This window comes from Cyclopterus lumpus, chromosome 11, assembly GCF_009769545.1.
Source record: "Cyclopterus lumpus isolate fCycLum1 chromosome 11, fCycLum1.pri, whole genome shotgun sequence".
Taxonomy (NCBI): Eukaryota; Metazoa; Chordata; class Actinopteri; order Perciformes; family Cyclopteridae; genus Cyclopterus; species Cyclopterus lumpus.
The window spans coordinates 20,455,326-20,483,005 of record NC_046976.1 but is presented as its reverse complement, the minus strand read 5'-3'; the positions used below and the strand labels follow the sequence as shown (position 1 = coordinate 20,483,005).

The 27,680-nt window shown below is 41.7% G+C and overlaps 2 protein-coding genes across 2 annotated transcripts in view; one reads left to right on the top strand and one right to left on the bottom strand.

The window, feature by feature from the left end:
- The window catches only part of LOC117739375 (H-2 class I histocompatibility antigen, Q9 alpha chain-like), an 8,592-nt gene extending 7,599 nt beyond the window's left edge, over positions 1 to 993 (top strand). The window contains exon 7 of the mRNA XM_034545740.1: positions 834 to 993. The gene's annotated coding sequence lies outside the window, so the exon portion shown is untranslated. The remainder of the gene's footprint in view (positions 1 to 833) is intronic.
- A 5,776-nt stretch (positions 994 to 6,769) lies between these two features.
- Positions 6,770 to 10,363, bottom strand: LOC117739326 (zinc finger protein 391-like). Its single transcript, XM_034545671.1, has 2 exons — positions 10,141 to 10,363; positions 6,770 to 8,249 (listed from the first exon to the last, which is right to left on the bottom strand). Exons 1-2 carry the CDS (start codon positions 10,301 to 10,303, stop codon positions 6,982 to 6,984), a joined length of 1,431 nt encoding a protein of 476 aa, XP_034401562.1. The 5' UTR covers positions 10,304 to 10,363; the 3' UTR covers positions 6,770 to 6,981.
- Positions 10,364 to 27,680: the final 17,317 nt, after the last annotated feature.

Here is a 27,680-nt window from a genome sequence, read left to right as displayed (position 1 = left end):
TTGAGGAGCTTCTGTGATGGTTTCTGTGATGGTTTCTGTGGTTTGAGGAGCGTCTGTGATGGTTTCTGTGGTTTGAGGAGCGTCTGTGATGGTTTCTGTGGTTTAAGGAGCGTCTGTGATGGTTTCTGTGGTTTAAGGAGCGTCTGTGATGGTTTCTGTGATGGTTTCTGTGGTTTGAGGAGCTTCTGTGATGGTTTCTGTGGTTTGAGGAGCGTCTGTGATGGTTTCTGTGATGGTTTCTGTGGTTTGAGGAGCGTCTGTGATGGTTTCTGTGGTTTGAGGAGCTTCTGTGATGGTTTCTGTGGTTTGAGGAGCTTCTGTGATGGTTTCTGTGGTTTGAGGAGCGTCTGTGATGGTTTCTGTGGTTTAAGGAGCGTCTGTGATGGTTCTGTGATGGTTTCTGTGGTTTGAGGAGCTTCTGTGATGGTTTCTGTGGGTTTGAGGAGGCGTCTGTGATGGTTTCTGTGGTTTGAGGAGCGTCTGTGATGGTTTCTGTGGTTTGAGGAGCTTCTGTGATGGTTTCTGTGGTTTGAGGAGCGTCTGTGATGGATTATTAATGAGAGAAAGACCAGAAGGTTTCAGGAACCTTCACATCAGCAGCTCAGATGAAGTCTCCTTTTCAGAACTCAAATATTCAGCTGTAGAAACTCAGTGAATTTAAATAAGCAGTTTATTACTTAAAAAAGGCATAATGTGCTCACATGAACTGCATTTTGCATATTTGAGGTCTAAATGATGATGTAAATATGCGGCTTTAGTTTTTTATTTACACATTTTTGATGAATAATTCATTTTTTATATTTTATGTATTGTATTTCTTTTTGTCTCGTCAGGTTCATGGATCAATATTGCTCCGGATCAAGAAGTGATGTCACCACATTCTCCTCCATGAACTGTGAATTTATTGATTATTCATCATTCGCATCGTAGATCGATTGAATCGGGAGTTTGAATCTAGTTGGAGATGATTATTGATTTTGATACAAAAGAAAACATGTTTTAAAAACTACGAGCGAAAACATCAACGGTGAAGTTATATTATTGGGAAGGTTTAGTTTAAATTAATATGAATGTAATTTCCTCTGATGGAATGTTTGTTTAAATACGACGATGATGATGTTGGAGATCTTCAGAACAATGAAACATCTCTTCATCTCAAACAAATCCACCATAGTTACACTTTAATACTTCTGGTGTTGGGGTTTCCGCTGAAATCAATATTGGTAACACAAATGTAATTTCACACACACATTGTTTTCCAGTTGTGTGAATAATTTGTTGTATATTTCATATAGTCAACAATAATTTATGTTTCCGTGTTTTTTTCTGAATTAATCAAGAGTGTGTTTAGTTTTTTTTGTTACGCAACATCTTTAGAGATCTTCTGGAATATATTTCCTGCTAGCATTTTGGGACAAAGGACCGTTTCTCTCTCTCTCCCCCCCCTCCCTCTCCCTCTCTCTCCGCCCCCCCCTCCCTCTCTCTCTCCCCCCCCCCCTCCCTCTCTCCCCCCCCTCTCCCCCCCCCCTCTCCCCCCTCCCTCTCCCTCTCTGCCACCCCCTCCCTCCCTCTCTCTCTCTCCCCCCCCCTCTCCCCCCCCTCTCTCTTAAAGGAGCAGCGATGCTCTGAATCTTCTCTCGTCGGGTTCAGAATAACTGAGAGAAGTCGCTCCGTTTCATTCCTTTTGTACTTTAGCTTTGCTTTTCAATAAATTACTCAATACTCCAAATGTCCGTGTGTCTTTCTGTGACTCAGCATAATTGCATCCCCCATTACATGAATATGGTTGCAGTGTTTTTACTGCCCTTTGTCCTGTAAACTTTGTCATCTTCAGTTTATTGATTTCCAAGCGTCATAATGACGGAACGTTTCTAAATTCTGTTTCTTATCAACACACGTTGTGATTCTAGTAGCTGCCATGAATTGAACATTTAGTCCTCTCCATTGTCTCGAAGACTAAATGAACGTGTCTCTGACCTGTAGATAATACAACTAAAGATCAGGAAGAGCAACATTTATGTGGCAAACCGGTGATTCTTCATGAATATATTTATAGTTTGAGACCTTCTGTAAAACCTTTTTGCATTTTCTCTTTCTTATACACTACCGTTCAGAAGGTTGGGGTCACCCAAACAATTTTGTGTTTTCCATAAAAACTCAGACTTTTATTTATCAAATGAGTTGCAAAATGAATAAAAAATATATTGAAATATTAATTTTGTTCTTCAAACTTTGCTTTCATCAAAGAATGCTCCGTTTGCAGCAGTTTTATAGCTTCTCTCACTAGCTTCAGCTGTGCTAAGATAATTAGTTGGAATGCTTCAGCATTCCAACTATTGTTCTTGTGATTCTTCTTCTTCTTTTTATTCTTCTATTTCTTCCGTACGTATTTTGAACTGTATCTTCTCCTTCATACTTTCAGCTATAGAAACCGTTCAAATATTAAAAAATTCAACTCCTTCGGGAATCAAGCGCTATGACTTTGAACTTTTCAACTTTTCAAATCTTCATATTATAAATCTTTTTATAGTTTTTTTTAACATGGGATCACAATGGAGAAAATCTTAAACTTTAAAACCTTATAACATCTTCATACTTTCAGCTAAAGACACCATTTAAATGTTCAAATGTTTACAGAATCTTCAACTATTACTGTATATTTTCAGACATTTTTTATATTTTCATATCTTCAAATAATGAATATTTTTATGGAATAAAAAATGAATGGGTTCCTATGAAGGAAAACTTCAAATCCGCTTAAACTTGTTCAACTTTAAAACCTTCCAATGTCCGCATACTTTTAGCTAGAGACACCATTTAACTTTTAAAATGTTGATAAAATCGTTAGCTTATAATTGAGCTTTTTTTGATAACTTTTATACTTATTTAACTGTCCCCGTTTTAGTTTGATGTGTTTTTTAGCCCGTTTGAGACTTCTCCATTACTGTGTGAGTGGAAGCTTAGAGCTGTGACGTCATCGCTAGAGCGGAGTGGAGCTTCAGGATCGTACGAAAAAAAGATTTGTAAATCGTCACTACGGCCACACACTCTTTTTACACCATTTATGGATCAAAACGTAGGGATTCTTGTTCTTCAAAGCAAAAACTATGTGTCACTCATGACACATGTGCAGCTAATTAGAGCAGTCTCACACTTATTCTGGTTTTAGCTACATTAAGAGGACACAGACAAACACACACACAGAGCAGCTACAGGCTGTCTGTCTTTCTGTCTTCCCTTTCAAAATAAAAGCCCCAAGAGTCACACACAGGTATTCTCAATCCTCTGTCTGTCTGTCTGTCTGTCTGTCTGTCTGTCTCTCCCTCTGTCTGTCTCTCTCTCCTTCTGTCTGTCTCTCTCTCTTTCTCTGTCTGTCTCTCTCTCTGTCTGTCTCTCCCTCTGTCTGTCTGTCTTTCTCTCTGTCTGTCTGTCTGTCTCTCTCTCTCTGTCTCTCTCTGTCTGTCTGTCTGTCTGTCTCTCTCTCTCTTCCCCTCCCTCTTTCTTTCTCTCTCCCACTCCCTCTCCCTATCTCTCTGTCCCTCTCTCTTTTCCCTCCCTCTATTTCCCTCCCTCTTTAACATTTCAGCTTCAAGCTTCAAATTTTTAGCAATTTTCAGCCATTTTCAGCTTTCTTCAGCTATTGTTTTATATATTTCAGCTTCATTCTTCAGATTTTAGCATTCCAACGCATTTTCAGCAGGAAATGCTCTTTCTAGTTGCACAATGGTTTTCAAGGGTTTTCTAATCATCCATTAGTCTTCTAAGAACACAATGTACCATTAGAACACTGGAGTGATAGTTGTGGAAATGGGCCTCTATACACCTCTGTAGATATGTCATTAAAAACCAGACGTTTCCACCTAGAAGTCATTTACCACGTTAACAATGTATAGAGTGTATTTCTGATTAATTTAATGTTATCTTCATTGAAGAAAACATTGCTTTTCTTTGAAAAATAAGGACATTTATAAGTGACCCCAAACGTTTGAACGGTAGTGTACATTTTGCTGCTTTCTCTAATAAGAAACATTGTAACACACACACACACACTGTGTAAGATCTTCTTCAGGCTGCTTCATTTTTCCCCGTAAAAACCTGTTGCACTGAAATCCGTCCGGCAACTGATGGCTCTTTTATTGCGCAACAGGGCTCTAAAGCTGTGTGCAGCACACTGGTTGTTCTCCTGGGGCCTTCTTACTAATCTTCCGTACGAGAGTTTGCCGCGTATCTCCTCCCACAGCGTTGCCAGCAGATGCATCAAAATACATGAAAATGTGCGGCCTGATCAGGAAATGTGTGCTATGACTTATCTAAATTATTCGCCTGGCCGTTTCCCAAACAGCGAAGAATTGGACCGTTTCAGAGTATATAATGGGTGTGTATTACGCAGCTCATTGATGTAGTCGCAGAGTGGGAAGGAGCAGCAAGACTTGTAAATTATTTTTTAAATAATCTTATTTTGCCTTCAGTGCCACAATTTTCCCTCTTCATGCACTATTGTTGGATCAACAAGTAGGAAATATTGTGCTCGTCGTACACATGTGTCGAAGGAATCCAACAAACTTATACTTTTTTTGTCAAAAACCCTGAAAGCGACATCAAGTCCAACCAACTGCTCCATTGGACTTCATGTTGAATCTGACGACAATTTTCTCTCATGAAGCAAATGGGACCCCTTCTGATCTGCCCTGAAGCTTCCCTGATTAAAGGGTAGATCCGCTATTGTTCTGAGCCCACTTGATCCCGAACATCTGGGAGAGTGGCCGACACAGCTGTAGCTAATTATCGTCAACTCGGGTGCATAACCAGGTAGGGTCTTCCAGCGTCAGCTTTAGTGTAAGTGGATACTTGTCGTATGAAGACTCGGAGGATGAAGACCTAGGAGTCTTTCGTTGGAGTCAAGACTCGGAGGATAAAGACCTAGGAGTCTTTCATTGGAGTCTCGGAGGATAAAGACCTTCTTCTATCACTACACTTGCATCAACTTCTTCTTCATCCCTTTCGCTTTCACCCCCGTCTACTAATCAAGTTCTTACCTTGGTGACCTCTGACCCCCCAACCACCTGCCCCCTTGACCCCATCCCGTCTCACATTCTCCAGTCCATTGCTCCGGACCTTCTTCCCTTTCTCACCCATCTTATTAACACCTCTCTCTCAACTGGCTGTTTCCCTAACTCTCTGAAGGAGGCGGAGTCAACCCTCTCCTGAAGAAACCCACTCTCGACCCATCTGAAGTCAATAACTACAGACCTGAAGTCAACAACTACAGACCTGAAGTCAACAACTACAGACCTGTCTCTCTCCTCCCCTTCCTTTCCAAAACTCTAGAGCGAGCTATCTCTAACCAAGTCTCCTCCTTTCTCCACAGCAACAACCTTCTAGACCCCCACCAGTCTGGATTCAAGACAGGCCACTCAACAGAGACTGCCCTCCTTGCTGTCTCTGAGCAACTTCACACTTCTAGAGCAGCCTCTCTCTCCTCTGTCCTTATCCTTCTAGACCTTTCTGCTGCCTTTGACACAGTGAACCACCAGATCCTCATGTCCTCCCTCCAGGACCTGGTATCTCAGGCACTGCACTCTCCCTCTTCTCATCCTACCTCACCGACCGCTCTTAACGGGTAACTTGGAGAGGATCTGTGTCTGACCCTTGCCCTCTCACTACTGGGGTCCCTCAAGGCTCCGTCCTGGGCCCCCTCACTAATTCTCTCGGCTCTGTCATTTGCTGGCATGGCTTCACCTACCACAGCTACGCTGATGACACCCAATATTGATACTCTCGTTTCCCCAATCTGAAACACAGCTAGCAGCACGAATCTCTGCCTGTCTGACTGACATCTCTCAGTGGATGTCCGCACACCACCTGAAAATCAACCCCGACAAGACTGAACTTCTCTTCCTTCCAGGAAAAGGCTCTCCCACCCACGACCTGTCTATCACCTTCAACAACTCAGTGTTAGCCCCGACCCCGACTGCCAGGAACCTCGGTGTGACACTCGACGGCCAACATTACTGCGACAATATGTTCCTGTAGGTAAATGCTGCACAACATCAGAAGGCGGCACAGGTTCTGGTCCAGGCTCTGATCATTTCACGCCTAAACTACTGTAACTCCCTCCTTCAGGTCTACCTGCTAAGGCCATGCAACCTCTGCAGCTCATCCAGAATGCAGCAGCTCGACTGGTCTTCAACCTCCCTAGTTACCCACACTACTCCGCTCCTCCGAGACCTTCACTGGTTACCGGTGGCCGCCCGCATCCGCTTCAAAACATTGGTACTTGCGTACCGTGCTGCAAACAGATCGGGTCCGGTCTACATCCAGGACATGGTCTAACCTCACACCCAAGACATGGTCTAACCGTACACCCCAGCTCGTTCACTTACCTCGGCTTCTGCCAATCGGCTTGTAGCTCCTTCACTTCGAGCTAAACACTCAACAAAATCACGACTGTTTGCTGTGCTGGCTCCTCATTGGTGGAACGAGCTTCCCATTGACATCAGGACAGCAGAAAGTCTCTACACCTTCCGCCGTAAACTAAAAACACATCTTTTCCGTCTATACCTTGAATAAAAAACGATTAGCACTTCAGTGGCACTTACTTATGGTATTTTTGTAGTTTGGGCTTTCTTGAAGAAATGTTACTTTCTTGATTCTTATTGTTCCGAGTTTGTACTCATGGTTGAATGCACATATTGTAAGTCGCTTTGCATAAAAGCGGCAGCTAAATTACATGTAATGTAATATTTCACAAGGTAATACAAAGTTATTGTTAGGAAAATGTCTTTAATCTTTGAAATAAAACCTGCCAATGACATACATTTATGTCCAGGGCATCCCTGACAACACACATGCTGAAGATCAAACATATTTACAGTATGAATTAAATAAAATCCCCAAACTAAAAGTTCTTAGAAATGTATATTAAAGTTATTCCCGCATTGTCTCGGGAAAACAATTGCAATATTTGCACAAAATGAAAAACTAAATGGTATCTCCCCTGTGGGTAGTTAAGTGTCGTTTCAGACTACAGTGTTGTGTGAATCCTCTCCCGCAGACAGAACAACTGAACGGTTTCTCCCCCGTGTGGACGGTCATGTGTCGCGTCATACTACCATGTTGTGTGAATCCTCTCCCGCAGACAGAACAACTAAACGGTTTCTCCCCTGTGTGGACGGCCATGTGTTGCCTCAACTGTTCCTTTTGTGCAAATCCTCTTCCGCAATCTAAGCAACTGAAGGGTCTCTCCCCGGTATGGATCGTCAAGTGTTGTTTCAGATTACTATGATGGGAGAATCCTCTGCCGCAAAAGGAACAACTAAACGGTGTCTCCCCCGTGTGGATAGCCACGTGTTGTTTCAGATTACTATGAACTGAGAATCCTTTACCGCAAAAGGAACAACTAAACGGTTTCTCCCCCGTGTGGACAATCAAGTGTCGTCTCATATTATGCTCAAGAGCAAATTTCTTACCACAAACTGAACAGCTGAATGGTTTCTCCCCAGTATGGGTTCTCATGTGTCTGACCAAATGGGCATTGGAACTGAATTTCTTCTTACAAACTGGGCAGCTGAAACACTTTCCACCTGAATGAACTCCTAAGAGTGAGCGTTTCTGCAAATGTCCACCTTGGCCAAACCTTCGAGCTCCTTTCACACATCCAGTATCACCTACAGGTAGGTCATAGTTTGAACCCGACTGAGGCTGCCCAGTCTCCATCCAATCACTACGACTGACACCAGTCTGAGATTCAGAGGATGGCGTCTCGCCGTCGGTCTCGGATTCAGAGGAAGAGGATGAAGTCTCTCCGTCGGTCTCGGATTCAGAGGAAGAGGATGAAGTTTCTCCGTCGGTCTCGGATTCAGAGGATGAAGTCTCGACGCGAGTAGCGGTCTGAAAATGACTACCTGGATCCAAGTTACTGGCCGATCCCGATCCGCCACAGACATCCTCATCTGCTTCGGTTTTCAAAAGCTCCGCCTCTCTGCTCGCCTCAGTTTGGCTCTCAGGAAACTGTGAGGACTGAGTTATCTGTTCGACGTCATCTTCAATCTTCACAGTGACGGAAGTAAATGGGAAGTTGAAACTGGCTTCCTCCAGCGCTTGGAGCTGCTCTCCCTCCTGAATGGTCCAGAGCTCCACCGGCTCCTCCTTAATGTGTGGGGGTTCTGGATCCTCCTGGTCCAGACCGGACATGCACTCCTGCCGCTCGGGGGGAACCGCTTCTTCAACCACCAACAGCTGCTGGACGTCTGTGGAGAATAACGACAGACATACACGCGCCTTGATCTGTAAATTCATGTTTTAACGTTTAAAACCACTGATACCGTAAACGTCGGGAGAAATGTTGCACTTTTTGTAAAATGTGTTTTGGAAAGCACTAAAAAAACCAAATAACTACAAACTGTTCTGTATTTGGTTTATTACGCAGAACCATCTGAGAAGCCGTCATTGGGAACTGTTTGGAAAAGAGCAGGCAGGTGATTGGAGTACCCATCTGTCAATCAAACTCTTCCCGAACACATTTCCCACTGAGAAAAGCCTTCAGTGTCGTTCTTTGCTCGTCTCTCTATGAAGAAATACTCTCCACTCTAATGCAGCATCTACACTAACGTTTTCAGGAGCCGCCATTGTTGTTTAGAACAAAACGGTCGCCTCACACAAACCTAAGCTCCGCCCCCAGCTGCCTCTTGCTCCTCCCAGGACGCTGACTGGATCCGAGATTTAGTAACAAGCTCTTTTTTAATACTTTTCCTGATACCAGAGCAGAGGAAAGGCTGCAGCGCGGGAATACATACTGCGGGGGTTCGGCAAACCATCCATAAATGAAATTATTTAACCGTATTTATTGCATTTCAGGCAGTCGTGAGAATGATAAATTAAAATATTCCTCCCCTCTTATAAAACCAAGGTCTAGCATACACATAAACCTGACCTGCATGGAAACTCACCAAACTGTAAACCCCTTTACCCCCACGTGAGTTCGCTTCCTTCATACTGGTCGGTGTTTACATGCCGCCGCAGGGCAACGTGCAGGAGGCACAGCGGACACTCGCCGACCAGATACTGGGTGTGGAGCGGGCCTACCGCACTCCTTAGTTATTGTCCTTGGTGACTTCAACAAAATAAACCTCAGTATTTACTTACTTACCTTTTCAGAACAAGACACAGCCGGCCATACTGTCCTCACAATGAGGAGTTTGGTGTCTTGTGCCCAACAATGAGCCTGCTGGCGGCCATTGCAGTGTAAACTTCTCCACCATGAACCATGATAAGCGTCCTTTATTATTATTATTATTATATTTATGACCAGGGTAATACATACTTTTCCCAATGGGATTTGCTGCTTTAAGCTATCATTATGTTAAGCTATCTCTTTTAAAGCCTATAGTTCATGTGGTTGCAGGTCAAGACAAACATCCGCAACAGGCTGCAAGGAGACCGTCTTACAGCCTGTTGTGGATCTCAATAAATGGGCCAGACGTTTCGGACTTCCCGTATCGAGAGGCTCTGGAAATGTTCTTTCAAAAGCCCCGAAAAATACACTGCAGTGACAAAACGTGCACAACTTTGTGGTTGTCATGAATATAAATGAACACCATGTTTCCTTTAAGTGTTTGTGTTGCTCGGTTCCCCCTGAAGCTGTAAACCTAGAGGAACCACTGATGTCCTGTCCCACCTCAAAACCCTCAAATCAGCTGATAACCTTTAATTATGTGTGTTTGTTTATTAAATTGTTACGTCATCTCTATTGTGCACTTTGTTATTGCTTCTATTGTTCCTGCTTTCACCATTCAAAAAGTGCCTTTGAGTAGTTTTTAAAGCACTATATAAAAAACATGAATTATTAACACATTGTTTACTAACCAAAACAATTATCTTTCACATGCAGGTCAGATTAATAGAGACATTTGATGGTAATTTAACATACAAATAATAATGAACTAATCAATCAATATTTAATATGAAAACATGATCGTGATTACACCGAACTCAGTATTTCTAGTCTTTTGCTACAGTAAATAAAAAAGTAATCGAGTAATCGATCACTTCCCACCGCAACATCGATCGATGAGAGCGCGCGTGCGTGTGCGTGTGTGTTAACCACGTTGGCCGCGCGCGGTGACGTCACAGAGAACCGACCTGCTCTCGCGGTCCGCAGTCGCCGGTTGAAGACGCCGTCCAGCAGGTCCCGTCGCTCGGCCTCGTACTCGGCTATCGTTCGCTCGAACAGCCCGAAGATCTCCTCGGCGGCGGCGGCCAGCGTGCGTCTCACCAGCGCCCTCAGGGCCGGGCCGGCAGACATCTTGAGACCACGACACGCGCTGCAGAACAACAAAGGAGAGCCGAGCGCGAGGCAACAGAGAGCAACATCCGGTTCCGGTATGACGCGGGTCTTCTTCTTCTTGAGCTTTAGGGTAGTTTGCATCCCACAATGTTGCATTACTGCCACCCTCAGGTCTTTGTTCTTGTTCTTGTTCTTGTTCTACTTGTTCTTGTTCTATTTGTTCTTGTTCTTGTTCTACTTGTTCTTGTTCTTGTTCTATTTGTTCTTGTTCTATTTGTTCTTGTTCTTGTTCTATTTGTTCTTGTTCTATTTGTTCTTGTTCTTCTATTTGTTCTTGTTCTATTTGTTCTTGTTCTTCTATTTGTTCTTGTTCTATTTGTTCTTGTTCTTGTTCTATTTGTTCTTGTTCTTCTATTTGTTCTTGTTCTATTTGTTCTTGTTCTTGTTCTATTTGTTCTTGTTCTTCTATTTGTTCTTGTTCTATTTGTTCTTGTTCTTCTATTTGTTCTTGTTCTATTTGTTCTTGTTCTTGTTCTATTTGTTCTTGTTCTTCTATTTGTTCTTGTTCTATTTGTTCTTGTTCTTGTTCTATTTGTTCTTGTTCTATTTGTTCTTGTTCTTCTATTTGTTCTTGTTCTATTTGTTCTTGTTCTTGTTCTATTTGTTCTTGTTCTTGTTCTATTTGTTCTTGTTCTTTTTCTACTTGTTTTTGTTTTTCTACTTGTATTTGTTCTTGTTCTTGTATTTGTTCTTGTTCTTGTATTTGTTCTTGTTCTTTTTCTATTTGTTCTTGTTCTTGTTCTACTTGTTCTTGTTCTTCTACTTGTATTTGTTCTTGTTCTTGTTCTTTTTCTACTTGTTCTTGTTTTTCTACTTGTATTTGTTATTGTTCTTTTTCTACTTGTTCTTGTTCTTCTACTTGTATTTGTTCTTGTTCTTGTTCTTCTACTTGTATTTGTTCTTGTTCTTGTATTTGTTCTTGTTCTTGTTCTTGTTCTTGTTCTTCTACATCTTGTATTTGTTCTTGTTCTTCTACATCTTGTATTTGTTCTTGTTCTTTTTCTACTTGTTCTTGTTCTTCTACTTCTAGTATCTGTTCTTGTTCTTGTTCTTTTTCTTATTCTTTTTCAAGGTTTATTGGTGCATCACCGCCACCAACTGGTATGGAGGATGTACTTGTATTATTAATAAATAAATAAATAAAATAAATAAACACAACGAAATAAATAAAGAAAAGAAAAGAAACAACACAATAAATGAATAAATAAACACAACAAAATAAAATAAATTAAAAACATTTATTTTATATATTTATATATATATATATATATATATATAATTAATTAATTGAAATGAAATGGAAAAAAACAACAGAAAAACAGGGCTCATATTCTCTCAATAATACCAGTCATTCTAAGATACTCCTTGAGGTTCTTTGCAGAATATCTGTTATATTAAACTGTACCTTTTCCTTCTCGAGGTTTACAATGAGCCGCCTTCTTTCGTTCTCATATTTCTGAACAACATGTTGCACTGCTTCCTCTCACCTGTATCATGTTTCACCTTCAGGTCTTCGCTGCCCCTCAGCGTCTATAACAACTCTTTTTCCAGCCCAGACTCTTGTCTCCTCGCTCCTATATTCTCATAATGTCTTCTGCCCGATTTATTATCGCCGTGTCATCATTTCTTGTCTTTTCTGTGCGACACAACTATTAAATTAAGCGAAAGTAAGCGAAATGAGAATGGTTTGTAAAAGTCACATGAAACATGACAACATCTCAGCTCACATGTTATCAACTCGTCAGTATATTTCCCATGATTGCTCTGGATGTGTGTAAAGCTGTAGTACCCGCGGCTACCAACAGGGAGCGCCAGTGTTTAGGCAGTTTCCTTTGTCACGTCGCTTCACTTCCTTTTCCTCTTTTCTTTCTGGATCCTCCAAAATAAGGTTGAACACCTGCACGTGGAAAAGATACTCGGGGAAACTTGACTGAGAGATTCAAGACTCAAGATTTATTCAACATGTATTATATATTAATAAATAAATATGTACAAAAGGTTAAAATGCGTGTGGTGTGTTGATATATACATGTGTGTATATATATATATATATATATATATATATATATATATACATGTGTACATATATGTATATACTTGTGTATATATACATATATATATGTGTGTGTATATATATCTGTATATATATATATGTATGTACATGCATATATATTTACTTACACGCATATATATATATATATATATATATATATATATATATATATGTATATATATATATTTACATACACACATATATATATATGTGTATATATATATTTATATGTATATATATATGCGTATATATATAAAAATATATATATATATAAAAAAACTTTCTTTAAGCAGAAAGAATTATAAAATCCAGACCTTCTAGAAACGTGTGGGTGATATAGGACCGTTATGTTAATGGTGACATCTGAACATTGGAACAGGCTGTGTGTGTGTGTTGAGTGTGTGTGTGTGTGTGCGTGTTGAGTGTGTGTGTGTGTGTGCGTGGGTGTGTGTTTGAGCATAGTGAAGCAAATATTAACTTTGTCCAAAGTACATTACTGCTCCTGAATTACGATACACGGCAGAGTTAACATATTTTAGTGCCACTTTAAACTGCTCGTCATCTCTCAGAGAACCATTCTGCGGGCGAGGAGCCCATTATCTGAACACAACAACAACAACAACAACAACATGTTGCAAAGCCGTAGTCCAAATATAAGAAGAAGTACTGACAAGGAAGGAAATATTAAAAAAGCCTTTATTGGAGCGGCTGAATCCTCGTCTGGGCGAATAGCAGAGAGACAACACAAGTGTGGTTTCCAACCAATGGCAGGACGTCACATGACCCATTTGAATGGTTTCGTACACATATTTGTCCACGTTTCCGTCCACGTTTCCGTCCACGTTTCCGTCCACGTTACCGCCCACGTTTCCGTCCACGTTTCCGTCCACGTTACCGTCCACGTTTCTGTCCACGTTACCGTCCACGTTACCGTCCACGTTTCTGTCCACGTTTCTGTCCACGTTACCGTCCACGTTTCTGTCCACGTTACCGTCCACGTTACCGCCCACGTTTCTGTCCACGTTACCGTCCACGTTTCTGTCCACGTTACCGTCCACGTTTCCGTCCACGTTTCCGCCCACGTTTCTGTCCACGTTTCCGCCCACGTTACCGTCCACGTTACCGCCCACGTTTCCGTCCACGTTACCGTCCATGTTACCGTCCACGTTTCCGCCCACGTTACCGTCCACGTTTCTGTCCACGTTTCTGTCCACGTTTCCGCTCACGTTTCCGTCCACGTTACCGTCCACGTTACCGTCCACGTTTCCGTCCACGTAACCGTCCACGTTTCCGCCCACGTTTCCGCCCACGTTTCTGTCCACGTTTCTGTCCACGTTACCGTCCACGTTACCGCCCACGTTTCTGTCCACGTTACCGTCCACGTTTCTGTCCACGTTACCGTCCACGTTTCCGTCCACGTTTCCGCCCACGTTTCTGTCCACGTTTCCGCCCACGTTACCGTCCACGTTACCGTCCACGTTACCGTCCACGTTACCGTCCACGTTTCCGCCCACGTTACCGTCCACGTTTCTGTCCACGTTTCTGTCCACGTTTCCGCTCACGTTTCCGTCCACGTTACCGTCCACGTTACCGTCCACGTTTCCGTCCACGTAACCGTCCACGTTTCCGCCCACGTTTCCGCCCACGTTACCGTCCACGTTTCCGTCCACGTTACCGTCCACGTTTCCGTCCACGTTTCCGCCCACGTTTCCGTCCACGTTTCCGTCCACGTTACCGTCCACGTTTCCGCTCACGTTTCCGTCCACGTTACCGTCCACGTTACCGTCCACGTTTCCGTCCACGTTACCGTCCACGTTTCCGTCCACGTTACCGTCCACGTTTCCGTCCACGTTACCGTCCACGTTTCCGCCCACGTTTCCGTCCACGTAACCGTCCACGTTTCCGTCCACGTTTCCGTCCACGTTACCGTCCACGTTTCCGCCCACGTTTCCGTCCACGTAACCGTCCACGTTACCGTCCACGTTTCCGTCCACGTTACCGTCCACGTTTCCGTCCACGTTTCCGTCCACGTTTCCGTCCACGTTTCCGTCCACGTTACCGTCCACGTAACCGTCCACGTTTCCGCTCACGTTTCCGTCCACGTAACCGTCCACGTTACCGTCCACGTTTCCGTCCACGTTTCCGTCCACGTTTCCGTCCACGTTTCCGTCCACGTTACCGTCCACGTAACCGTCCACGTTTCCGCTCACGTTTCCGCTCACGTTTCCGTCCACGTTTCCGTCCACGTTTCCGTCCACGTTACCGTCCACGTTTCCGTCCACGTTACCGTCCACGTTACCGTCCACGTTTCCGCCCACGTTTCCATCCACGTTACCGTCCACGTTTCCGCCCACGTTACCGTCCACGTTTCCGCCCACGTTTCCGTCCACGTTTCCGCCCACGTTTCCGTCCACGTAACCGTCCACGTTTCCGTCCACGTAACCGTCCACGTTTCCGTCCACGTTACCGTCCACGTTTCCGTCCACGTTACCGCCCACGTTTCCGTCCACGTTACCGCCCACGTTTCCGTCCACGTTTCCGTCCACGTTACCGCCCACGTTACCGCCCACGTTTCCGTCCACGTTTCCGTCCACGTTACCGCCCACGTTTCCGTCCACGTTTCCGTCCACGTTACCGCCCACGTTACCGCCCACGTTTCCGTCCACGTTACCGTCCACGTTACCGCCCACGTTTCTGTCCACGTTACCGTCCACGTTTCTGTCCACGTTACCGTCCACGTTACCGTCCACGTTACCGTCCACGTTTCCGTCTACGTTTCCGTCCACGTTTCTGTCCACGTTTCCGTCCACGTTTCCGTCCACGTTTCCGTCCACGTTACCGTCCACGTTACCGTCCACGTTACCGTCCACGTTTCTGTCCACGTTACCGTCCACGTTTCTGTCCACGTTACCGTCCATGTTTCCGTCCACGTTTCCGCCCACGTTTCTGTCCACGTTTCCGCCCACGTTACCGTCCACGTTACCGCCCACGTTTCCGTCCACGTTACCGTCCACGTTACCGTCCACGTTTCCGTCCACGTAACCGTCCACGTTTCCGTCCACGTTACCGTCCACGTTACCGTCCACGTTCCCGCCCACGTTACCGTCCACGTTACCGCCCACGTTTCCGTCCACGTTACCGTCCACGTTACCGTCCACGTTTCCGTCCACGTAACCGTCCACGTTTCCGTCCACGTTACCGTCCACGTTTCCGCTCACGTTTCCGCCCACGTTACCGCCCACGTTACCGTCCACGTTTCCGTCCACGTTACCGTCCACGTTTCCGTCCACGTTACCGTCCACGTTTCCGTCCACGTAACCGTCCACTTTTCCGTCCACTTTTCCGTCCACGTTTCCGTCCACGTTTCCGTCCACGTTTCCGTCCACGTAACCGTCCACTTTTCCGTCCACGTTACCGTCCACGTTTCCGTCCACGTTACCGTCCACGTAACCGTCCACTTTTCCGTCCACGTTTCCGTCCACGTTTCCGTCCACGTTACCGTCCACGTAACCGTCCACTTTTCCGTCCACGTTACCGTCCACGTTTCCGTCCACGTTACCGTCCACGTAACCGTCCACTTTTCCGTCCACGTTACCGTCCACGTTTCCGTCCACGTTACCGTCCACGTAACCGTCCACTTTTCCGTCCACGTTACCGTCCACGTTTCCGTCCACGTTTCCGTCCACGTAACCGTCCACGTAACCGTCCACGTTTCCGTCCACGTTACCGTCCACGTTTCCGTCCACGTTACCGTCCACGTAACCGTCCACGTTACCGTCCACGTTTCCGCCCACGTTTCCACACACATTTCCGCCCACGTGTTCCTACCTCTTACCGGTGCCCACCTGCTCATTCCTTCCAATCAATCCTCAGTACATATTCTTCCTTGGTTATTAAAGCTATTAAATCACAATACACAATGCAAACTCAAACTTCTCGGTTGTACTCATTTGCGTTCCTCGACGGGATCTTACCGTCCGGCCCGAGGACCAGAGTGCCGGCTGAGGCCTCGTGCAGCTTAACGTCGGAGCAAAGCTCGTCCTCGGGCGCCGGATGACATCATCGTGATCGAGGAGGAAACAAAGCAGCTAACGCGACCTCTTTCACCTGAAAGGAGCGGCGTGCACACGGAGAACGATTTTGTTTAGAAACATAAGATATTGTATTTGTGTCCGCGAGTACGACTGAAATAAGTTTTTTAATGCTGGTGAAATAATAATATTCTATAATCAATAGAATATCTGATGAAAACCAAAAAATAAAAATGTCTGTGCCAGATGTTCAGACCCTACAGGCAAAAACATTGTTTTTCATGCTCTGGTCAATGTGGAGATTCTGTTACTCTTTCTTCCATAACACGTGGAAAGAAAACATTTATTCTACGACTTTGTCATGTTTTGACCCTATAACACAATAACTCTTAATGTGAGTGATGAAGTGGTGAAGTTTCATGTGATATCTATGAGGTCATGTTTTGACCCTATAACACAATAACTCTTAATGTGAGTGATGAAGTGGTGAAGTTTCATGTGATATCTATGAGGTCATGTTTTGACCCTATAACACAATAACTCTTAATGTGAGTGATGAAGTGGTGAAGTTTCATGTGATATCTATGAGGTCATGTTTTGACTCTATAACACAATAACTCTTAATGTGAGTGATGAAGTGGTGAAGTTTCATGTGATATCTATGAGGTCATGTTTTGACCCTATAACACAATAACTCTTAATGTGATGAAGTGGTGAAGTTTCATGTGATATCTATGAGGTCTCATTTTCTTATTCAAACACAACATGCGTAACATCTCGATGTCCTCAGGTCACACTGCACCTTTAATCATTCAGGTAATCATTCATACCTACAAGTTGAGTTTCTTTACCCTCTTCACCTGGCGTGTCTCCCCGTGAAAAAGAGGGTGGGGGTGTTTTGCCGAATGCCCGGCGGACCGAACCTGTCCCCCGTCCCGCTGATGGTTTGACCCACATGGACGAGGAGTCCAGGTGTGCTGAAACTCAAGCTGCCGTCTGACTTCCTGCCAAGATCAGCCGGCTAAGCGCGGCCTCGGGGTGATAGGGAGGTTGGGGGGCCAATCAGATTGCTTTGCGGCTTATGGTCGGTAATCTGTGCCAGGGGCGGCGTGTGTGTGTGTGTGTGTGTGTGTGTGTGTGTGTCGACAGGCCTCAGAAACAACCTTTGCGAACGAGGCTTCATCGCTGTCCTCACGTCTACGAATGTCTTTGTGTTTCGCAGCCCCTTCCTCCATGCCACATGTGAACGTTTATGTGTGTGTGTGTGTGTGTGCGCGTGTGTGTGTGTGTGTGTGTGTGTGTGTGGTCTTTGTAAGATGAGGATGTTCCCCCCTGAGGTGGTGGACGTACAGATCACTTTCAAAGCCCGGAGATGTGTCGCCCCCCCACCCCCACTTCATCTACCCCCATGAACAAAATGTTCCCGGCTTGTCAGCCACAGAAGAGCCTTTCAACCCCCCCCCCCCCCCCCCCCCCCCCCCCCCCCACCAGCACCACCACCACCCCGACGTGTGTTTTGATAGCAGCGCTGTGAAAAGAAGCGTAATGTGCCGCGGCTTTCTGCGCTATTCATCCTGAAAGGTTTGATACTCGCTCCGCTCGCCGGGGCGTCTTCGTCTCCTTGAGGGCAGTGAGGAGTTCACACGTCTCTCACCGTCAGGTGTCTCTCAGGTTCAGTATCACCTCCTGAAACCGACAAGGTGTGTTTCGGCATTCTTGGGGCCTTCGGATGTTGTTCTCAGCCTTTTCCGTGTTCGGTCCATTGTTCTTTCGTGACTTCCTTTCATCATCATTGTGGGCATCAACAACAGTCTCAGTCCTGACTTTCTGATATGGATGGATTACTGAAGTGTCCGATGATGACAACGAAGAGAAGAGACACAAAATGACCAATAAGAGACATGAAAGAACAACAAAGAGACAAATCAACTACAAAGAGACACAACATCACAAAATGGACACAACATGGACACATGGAGACAAATCATTACGACAAAGATACACCAAATTAAGACAAAAATACACAAAATTACCAAAAAGATGCCCAACAATACCACTAAACAACCAACAGTTAGATTTAGACCACTAAACCACCAACAGTTAGGTTTAGACACTAAACCACCAACAGTTAGATTTAGACCACTAAACCACCAACAGTTAGTTTTAGAACACTAAACCACCAACAGTTAGGTTTAGACACTAAACCACCAACAGTTAGGTTTAGACACTAAACCACCAACAGTTAGGTTTAGACACTAAACCACCAACAGTTAGATTTAGACCACTAAACCACCAACAGTTAGTTTTAGACACTAAACCACCAACAGTTAGGTTTAGACACTAAACCACCAACAGTTAGATTTAGACCACTAAACCACCAACAGTTAGTTTTAGAACACTAAACCACCAACAGTTAGGTTTAGATACTAAACCACCAACAGTTAGGTTTAGATACTAAACCACCAACAGTTAGGTTTAGACTACTAAACTAACAACAGTTAGGTTTAGACACTAAACCAACAACAGTTAGGTTTAGACACTAAACCAACAACAGTTAGGTTTAGACCACTAAACCACCAACAGTTAGGTTTAGATACTAAACCACCAACAGTTAGGTTTAGACACTAAACCACCAACAGTTAGGTTTAGACACTAAACCACCAACAGTTAGGTTTACACACTAAACCAACAACAGTTAGGTTTAGACACTAAACTAACAACAGTTAGGTTTAGACCACTAAACCACCAACAGTTAGGTTTAGATACTAAACCACCAACAGTTAGGTTTAGACACTAAACCAACAACAGTTAGGTTTAGACACTAAACCAACAACAGTTAGGTTTAGACACTAAACTAACAACAGTTAGGTTTAGACCACTAAACCACCAACAGTTAGGTTTAGACACTAAACCACCAACAGTTAGGTTTAGACACTAAACCACCAACAGTTAGGTTTACACACTAAACCAACAACAGTTAGGTTTAGACACTAAACCAACAACAGTTAGGTTTAGATACTAAACCAACAACAGTTAGGTTTAGATACTAAACCACCAACAGTTAGGTTTAGACACTAAACCACCAACAGTTAGGTTTTGACCACTAAACCACCAACAGTTAGGTTTAGATACTAAACCACCAACAGTTAGGTTTAGACTACTAAACTAACAACAGTTAGGTTTAGACACTAAACCAACAACAGTTAGGTTTAGACACTAAACCAACAACAGTTAGGTTTAGACCACTAAACCACCAACAGTTAGGTTTAGATACTAAACCACCAACAGTTAGGTTTAGACACTAAACCACCAACAGTTAGGTTTAGACACTAAACCACCAACAGTTAGGTTTAGACACTAAACCACCAACAGTTAGGTTTAGACACTAAACCAACAACAGTTAGGTTTAGACACTAAACCAACAACAGTTAGGTTTAGACACTAAACCAACAACAGTTAGGTTTAGACCACTAAACCACCAACAGTTAGGTTTAGATACTAAACCACCAACAGTTAGGTTTAGACACTAAACCACCAACAGTTAGGTTTAGACACTAAACCACCAACAGTTAGGTTTACACACTAAACCAACAACAGTTAGGTTTAGACACTAAACCACCAACAGTTAGGTTTAGACACTAAACCACCAACAGTTAGGTTTAGACACTAAACCACCAACAGTTAGGTTTAGACACTAAACCACCAACAGTTAGGTTTACACACTAAACCAACAACAGTTAGGTTTAGACACTAAACCAACAACAGTTAGGTTTAGATACTAAACCAACAACAGTTAGGTTTAGATACTAAACCACCAACAGTTAGGTTTAGACACTAAACCACCAACAGTTAGGTTTTGACCACTAAACCACCAACAGTTAGGTTTAGACACTAAACCAACAACAGTTGGGTTTAGACACTAAACCACCAACAGTTAGGTTTAGACACTAAACCAACAACAGTTAGGTTTAGATACTAAACCAACAACAGTTAGGTTTAGACACTAAACCACCAACAGTTAGGTTTAGATACTAAACCACCAACAGTTAGGTTTAGACACTAAACCACCAACAGTTAGGTTTAGACGTTAAACCACCAACAGTTAGGGTTAGACACTAAACCACCAACAGTTAGGTTTAGATGCTAAACCACCAACAGTTAGGTTTAGATACTAAACCACCAACAGTTAAGTTTAGACGCTAAACCACCAACAGTTAGGGTTAGACACTAAACCACCAACAGTTAGGTTTAGACACTAAACCACCAACAGTTAGGTTTAGATGCTAAACCACCAACAGTTAGGTTTAGATACTAAACCACCAACAGTTAGGTTTAGATACTAAACCACCAACAGTTAGGTTTAGACCACTAAACCACCAACAGTTAGGTTTAGACTACTAAACTAACAACAGTTAGGTTTAGAAACTAAACCACCAACAGTTAGGTTTAGACGCTAAACCACCAACAGTTAGGTTTAGATACTAAACCACCAACGGTTAGGTTTAGACACTAAACCACCAACAGTTAGGGTTAGACACTAAACCACCAACAGTTAGGTTTAGACACTAAACCACCAACAGTTAGGTTTAGATACTAAACTAACAACAGTTAGGTTTAGAAACTAAACCACCAACAGTTAGGTTTAGACGCTAAACCACCAACAGTTAGGTTTAGATACTAAACCACCAACAGTTAGGTTTAGACTACTAAACTAACAACAGTTAGGTTTAGACACTAAACCACCAACAGTTAGGTTTAGACACTAAACCACCAACAGTTAGGTTTAGATACTAAACCACCAACAGTTAGGTTTAGACACTAAACCACCAACAGTTAGGGTTTAGATACTAAACCACCAACAGTTAGGTTTAGACACTAAACCACCAACAGTTAGGTTTAGACACTAAACCACCAACAGTTAGGTTTAGATAATAAACCACCAACAGTTAGGTTTAGACGTTAAACCACCCACAGTTAGGTTTAGATACTAAACCACCAACAGTTAGGTTTAGATACTAAACCACCAACAGTTAGGTTTAGACCACTAAACCACCAACAGTTAGGTTTAGAAACTAAACCACCAACAGTTAGGTTTAGACGCTAAACCACCAACAGTTAGGGTTAGACACTAAACCACCAACAGTTAGGTTTAGACACTAAACCACCAACAGTTAGGTTTAGACGTTAAACCACCCACAGTTAGGTTTAGATACTAAACCACCAACAGTTAGGTTTAGACCACTAAACCACCAACAGTTAGGTTTAGACTACTAAACTAACAACAGTTAGGTTTAGAAACTAAACCACCAACAGTTAGGTTTAGACGCTAAACCACCAACAGTTAGGTTTAGATACTAAACCACCAACGGTTAGGTTTAGACACTAAACCAACAACAGTTAGGTTTAGACCACTAAACCACCAACAGTTAGGTTTAGATACTAAACCACCAACAGTTAGGTTTAGACACTAAACCACCAACAGTTAGGTTTAGACACTAAACCACCAACAGTTAGGTTTACACACTAAACCAACAACAGTTAGGTTTAGACACTAAACCAACAACAGTTAGGTTTAGACCACTAAACCACCAACAGTTAGGTTTAGATACTAAACCACCAACAGTTAGGTTTAGACACTAAACCACCAACAGTTAGGTTTACACACTAAACCAACAACAGTTAGGTTTAGACACTAAACCAACAACAGTTAGGTTTAGATACTAAACCAACAACAGTTAGGTTTAGATACTAAACCACCAACAGTTAGGTTTAGACACTAAACCACCAACAGTTAGGTTTTGACCACTAAACCACCAACAGTTAGGTTTAGACACTAAACCAACAACAGTTGGGTTTAGACACTAAACCACCAACAGTTAGGTTTAGACACTAAACCAACAACAGTTAGGTTTAGATACTAAACCAACAACAGTTAGGTTTAGACACTAAACCACCAACAGTTAGGTTTAGATACTAAACCACCAACAGTTAGGTTTAGACACTAAACCACCAACAGTTAGGTTTAGACGTTAAACCACCAACAGTTAGGGTTAGACACTAAACCACCAACAGTTAGGTTTAGATGCTAAACCACCAACAGTTAGGTTTAGATACTAAACCACCAACTGTTAGGTTTAGATACTAAACCACCAACAGTTAGGTTTAGACCACTAAACCACCAACAGTTAGGTTTAGACTACTAAACTAACAACAGTTAGGTTTAGAAACTAAACCACCAACAGTTAGGTTTAGACGCTAAACCACCAACAGTTAGGGTTGGACACTAAACCACCAACAGTTAGGTTTAGACACTAAACCACCAACAGTTAGGTTTAGATGCTAAACCACCAACAGTTAGGTTTAGATACTAAACCACCAACAGTTAGGTTTAGATACTAAACCACCAACAGTTAGGTTTAGACCACTAAACCACCAACAGTTAGGTTTAGACTACTAAACTAACAACAGTTAGGTTTAGAAACTAAACCACCAACAGTTAAGTTTAGACGCTAAACCACCAACAGTTAGGGTTAGACACTAAACCACCAACAGTTAGGTTTAGACACTAAACCACCAACAGTTAGGTTTAGATGCTAAACCACCAACAGTTAGGTTTAGATACTAAACCACCAACAGTTAGGTTTAGATACTAAACCACAAACAGTTAGGTTTAGACCACTAAACCACCAACAGTTAGGTTTAGACTACTAAACTAACAACAGTTAGGTTTAGAAACTAAACCACCAACAGTTAGGTTTAGACGCTAAACCACCAACAGTTAGGTTTAGATACTAAACCACCAACGGTTAGGTTTAGACACTAAACCACCAACAGTTAGGGTTAGACACTAAACCACCAACAGTTAGGTTTAGACACTAAACCACCAACAGTTAGGTTTAGATACTAAACTAACAACAGTTAGGTTTAGAAACTAAACCACCAACAGTTAGGTTTAGACGCTAAACCACCAACAGTTAGGTTTAGATACTAAACCACCAACAGTTAGGTTTAGACTACTAAACTAACAACAGTTAGGTTTAGACACTAAACCACCAACAGTTAGGTTTAGACACTAAACCACCAACAGTTAGGTTTAGATACTAAACCACCAACAGTTAGGTTTAGACACTAAACCACCAACAGTTAGGGTTTAGATACTAAACCACCAACAGTTAGGTTTAGACACTAAACCACCAACAGTTAGGTTTAGATAATAAACCACCAACAGTTAGGTTTAGACGTTAAACCACCCACAGTTAGGTTTAGATACTAAACCACCAACAGTTAGGTTTAGATACTAAACCACCAACAGTTAGGTTTAGACCACTAAACCACCAACAGTTAGGTTTAGAAACTAAACCACCAACAGTTAGGTTTAGACGCTAAACCACCAACAGTTAGGGTTAGACACTAAACCACCAACAGTTAGGTTTAGACGTTAAACCACCCACAGTTAGGTTTAGATACTAAACCACCAACAGTTAGGTTTAGACCACTAAACCACCAACAGTTAGGTTTAGACTACTAAACTAACAACAGTTAGGTTTAGAAACTAAACCACCAACAGTTAGGTTTAGACGCTAAACCACCAACAGTTAGGTTTAGATACTAAACCACCAACAGTTAGGGTTAGACACTAAACCACCAACAGTTAGGTTTAGACACTAAACCACCAACAGTTAGGTTTAGATACTAAACCACCAACAGTTAGGTTTAGATACTAAACCACCAACAGTTAGGTTTAGACACTAAACCACCAACAGTTAGGGTTTAGATACTAAATCACCAACAGTTAGGTTTAGACACTAAACCACCAACAGTTAGGTTTAGATAATAAACCACCAACAGTTAGGTTTAGACGTTAAACCACCCACAGTTAGGTTTAGACACTAAACCACCAACAGTTAGATTTAGACACTAAACCACCAACAGTTAGGTTTAGACCACTAAACCACCAACAGTTAGTTTTAGACCACTAAACCACCAACAGTTAGGTTTAGATACTAAACCACCAACGGTTAGGTTTAGACACTAAACCACCAACAGTTAGGGTTAGACACTAAACCACCAACAGTTAGGGTTAGACACTAAACCACCAACAGTTAGGTTTAGACCCTAAACCACCAACAGTTAGGGTTAGACACTAAACCACCAACAGTTAGGTTTAGACCCTAAACCACCAACAGTTAGGGTTAGACACTAAACAACCAACAGTTAGGTTTAGACCACTAAACCACCAACAGTTAGGTTTAGATACTAAACCACCAACAGTTAGGTTTAGACCACTAAACCACCAACAGTTAGGTTTAGACACTAAACCACCAACAGTTAGGTTTAGACCACTAAACCACCAACAGTTAGGTTTAGATACTAAACCACCAACAGTTAGGTTTAGATACTAAACCACCAACAGTTAGATTTAGACTACTAAACCACCAACAGTTAGGGTTAGACACTAAACCACCAACAGTTAGGTTTAGATACTAAACCACCAACAGTTAGATTTAGACTACTAAACCACCAACAGTTAGGTTTAGACATTAAACCACCAACGTTAGGTTTAGATACTAAACCACCAACAGTTAGATTTAGACATTAAACCACCAACAGTTAGGTTTAGATACTAAACCACCAACAGTTAGGTTTAGACACTAAACCACCAACAGTTAGGTTTAGACTACTAAACCACCAACAGTTAGGTTTAGATACTAAACCACCAACAGTTAGGTTTAGACACTAAACCACCAACAGTTAGGTTTAGATACTAAACCACCAACAGTTAGGTTTAGACTACTAAACCAACAACAGTTAGGTTTAGATACTAAACCACCAACAGTTAGGTTTAGACACTAAACCACCAACAGTTAGGTTTAGACACTAAACCACCAACAGTTATGTTTAGATACTAAACCAACAACAGTTAGGTTTAGATACTAAACCACCAACAGTTAGGTTTAGATACTAAACCAACAACAGTTAGGTTTAGACACTAAACCACCAACAGTTAGGTTTAGACACTAAACCACCAACAGTTAGGTTTAGACACTAAACCACCAACAGTTAGGTTTAGATACTAAACCAACAACAGTTAGGTTTAGACCACTAAACCAACAACAGTTGGGTTTAGACACTAAACCACCAACAGTTAGGTTTAGACACTAAACCACCAACAGTTAGGTTTAGACACTAAACCACCAACAGTTAGGTTTAGACACTAAACCACCAACAGTTAGGTTTAGACACTAAACCACCAACAGTTAGGTTTAGACACTAAACCAACAACAGTTAGGTTTAGACCACTAAACCACCAACAGTTAGGTTTAGACCACTAAACCACCAACAGTTAGGTTTAGATACTAAACCACCAACAGTTAGGTTTAGACACTAAACCAACAACAGTTAGGTTTAGACCACTAAACCACCAACAGTTAGGTTTAGATACTAAACCAACAACAGTTAGGTTTAGACACTAAACCAACAACAGTTAGGTTTAGACCACTAAACCACCAACAGTTAGGTTTAGACCACTAAACCACCAACAGTTAGGTTTAGATACTAAACCACCAACAGTTAGGTTTAGACACTAAACCAACAACAGTTAGGTTTAGACCACTAAACCACCAACAGTTAGGTTTAGATACTAAACCAACAACAGTTAGGTTTAGATACTAAACCACCAACAGTTAGGTTTAGACACTAAACCACCAACAGTTAGGTTTAGATACTAAACCAACAACAGTTAGGTTTAGACCACTAAACCACCAACAGTTAGGTTTAGACCACTAAACCACCAACAGTTAGGTTTAGACACTAAACCACCAACAGTTAGGTTTAGATACTAAACCACCAACAGTTAGGTTTAGATACTAAACCACCAACAGTTAGGTTTAGACACTAAACCAACAACAGTTAGGTTTAGACACTAAACCACCAACAGTTAGGTTTAGATACTAAACCACCAACAGTTAGGTTTAGATACTAAACCACCAACAGTTAGGTTTAGACACTAAACCAACAACAGTTAGGTTTAGACACTAAACCACCAACAGTTAGGTTTAGATACTAAACCACCAACAGTTAGGTTTAGACACTAAACCACCAACAGTTAGGTTTAGACACTAAACCACCAACAGTTAGGTTTAGACCTCCTCATGGACACTGGAACAGACCCACAGCCTGAACCCACCTGGTGGTCTATCTTCCTGAAGGTGGGCTCTCGGTCAGGAGGAAGTCACAGGAAGTCCTCTGACTCACGCCGGCTCTTTTTTCTGCTGAATATCAAAACAGTTCTGTTATGAAACGTTGTCATGATTCCTTCATGGTTTTGTCTCCTTGATATTTCAGCACGATGGCAATGCAACTAACAATAAGGCACTCAGATGGTGACAATTCAACACAACTCAATATAGTAGTGTCCGAATATTAATAATGTGCATATGGTGTGTTGGTCTGTGGAAGTTTGTTATTGTTCTTTGCTTATGAGTAACTTTTCTACAAACTTTTTAATATTCAGACGAATGTTTTTATAACTTATCACTTCTATAATATATATATATACTGTATATATAATTACATATATATATATATATAACTAATTATATATACAGTATATACGTAATTACTTATATACATACATTTTTATATATATAAGTAATTATATATACAGTATATATATATTTATTTATAAATCACGATGGCCTTAAAACTAACAATAAAAAGAATACAATACCAAAACAATACATTAATATAACAATTCAATACATATGCATATGGTGGGTTAATGTGTGGAAGTTCTTTATTGTATTTTGCTCTTGAGCAACCTCTCCATATATATATATATATATTTATATATATATATATTTATATATATAATACATATTCATATATATATTTATATATATATATAAATATTTATATTTATATATATATAAATATTTCTATATATATATATATAAATATTTATATATATGTATATATATATATATTTATATATATATATAAATATAAATATTTATATATATATATATTTATATATATATATATATATAAATATTTATATATATATATATTTATATATATAATAAATATTTATATATATTTATATTTATATATATATATAAATATTTATATATATATATCATCACTTTATATATATAAATATTCATATATATATATTTATATAAATATAAATATTTATATATATATATATATTTATATATATACATATTTATATATATATATATATTTATAT

Bases quoted from the DNA above. Each gene is read 5' to 3' on its own strand.
- LOC117739326 (XM_034545671.1), bottom strand. From the start codon at position 10,303: ATGTCTGCCGGCCCGGCCCTGAGGGCGCTGGTGAGACGCACGCTGGCC. The intron at 8,250-10,140 runs GTCGGTTCTCTG...TATTCTCCACAG, and splicing joins ACTGCGGACCGCGAGAGCAG to ACGTCCAGCAGCTGTTGGTG.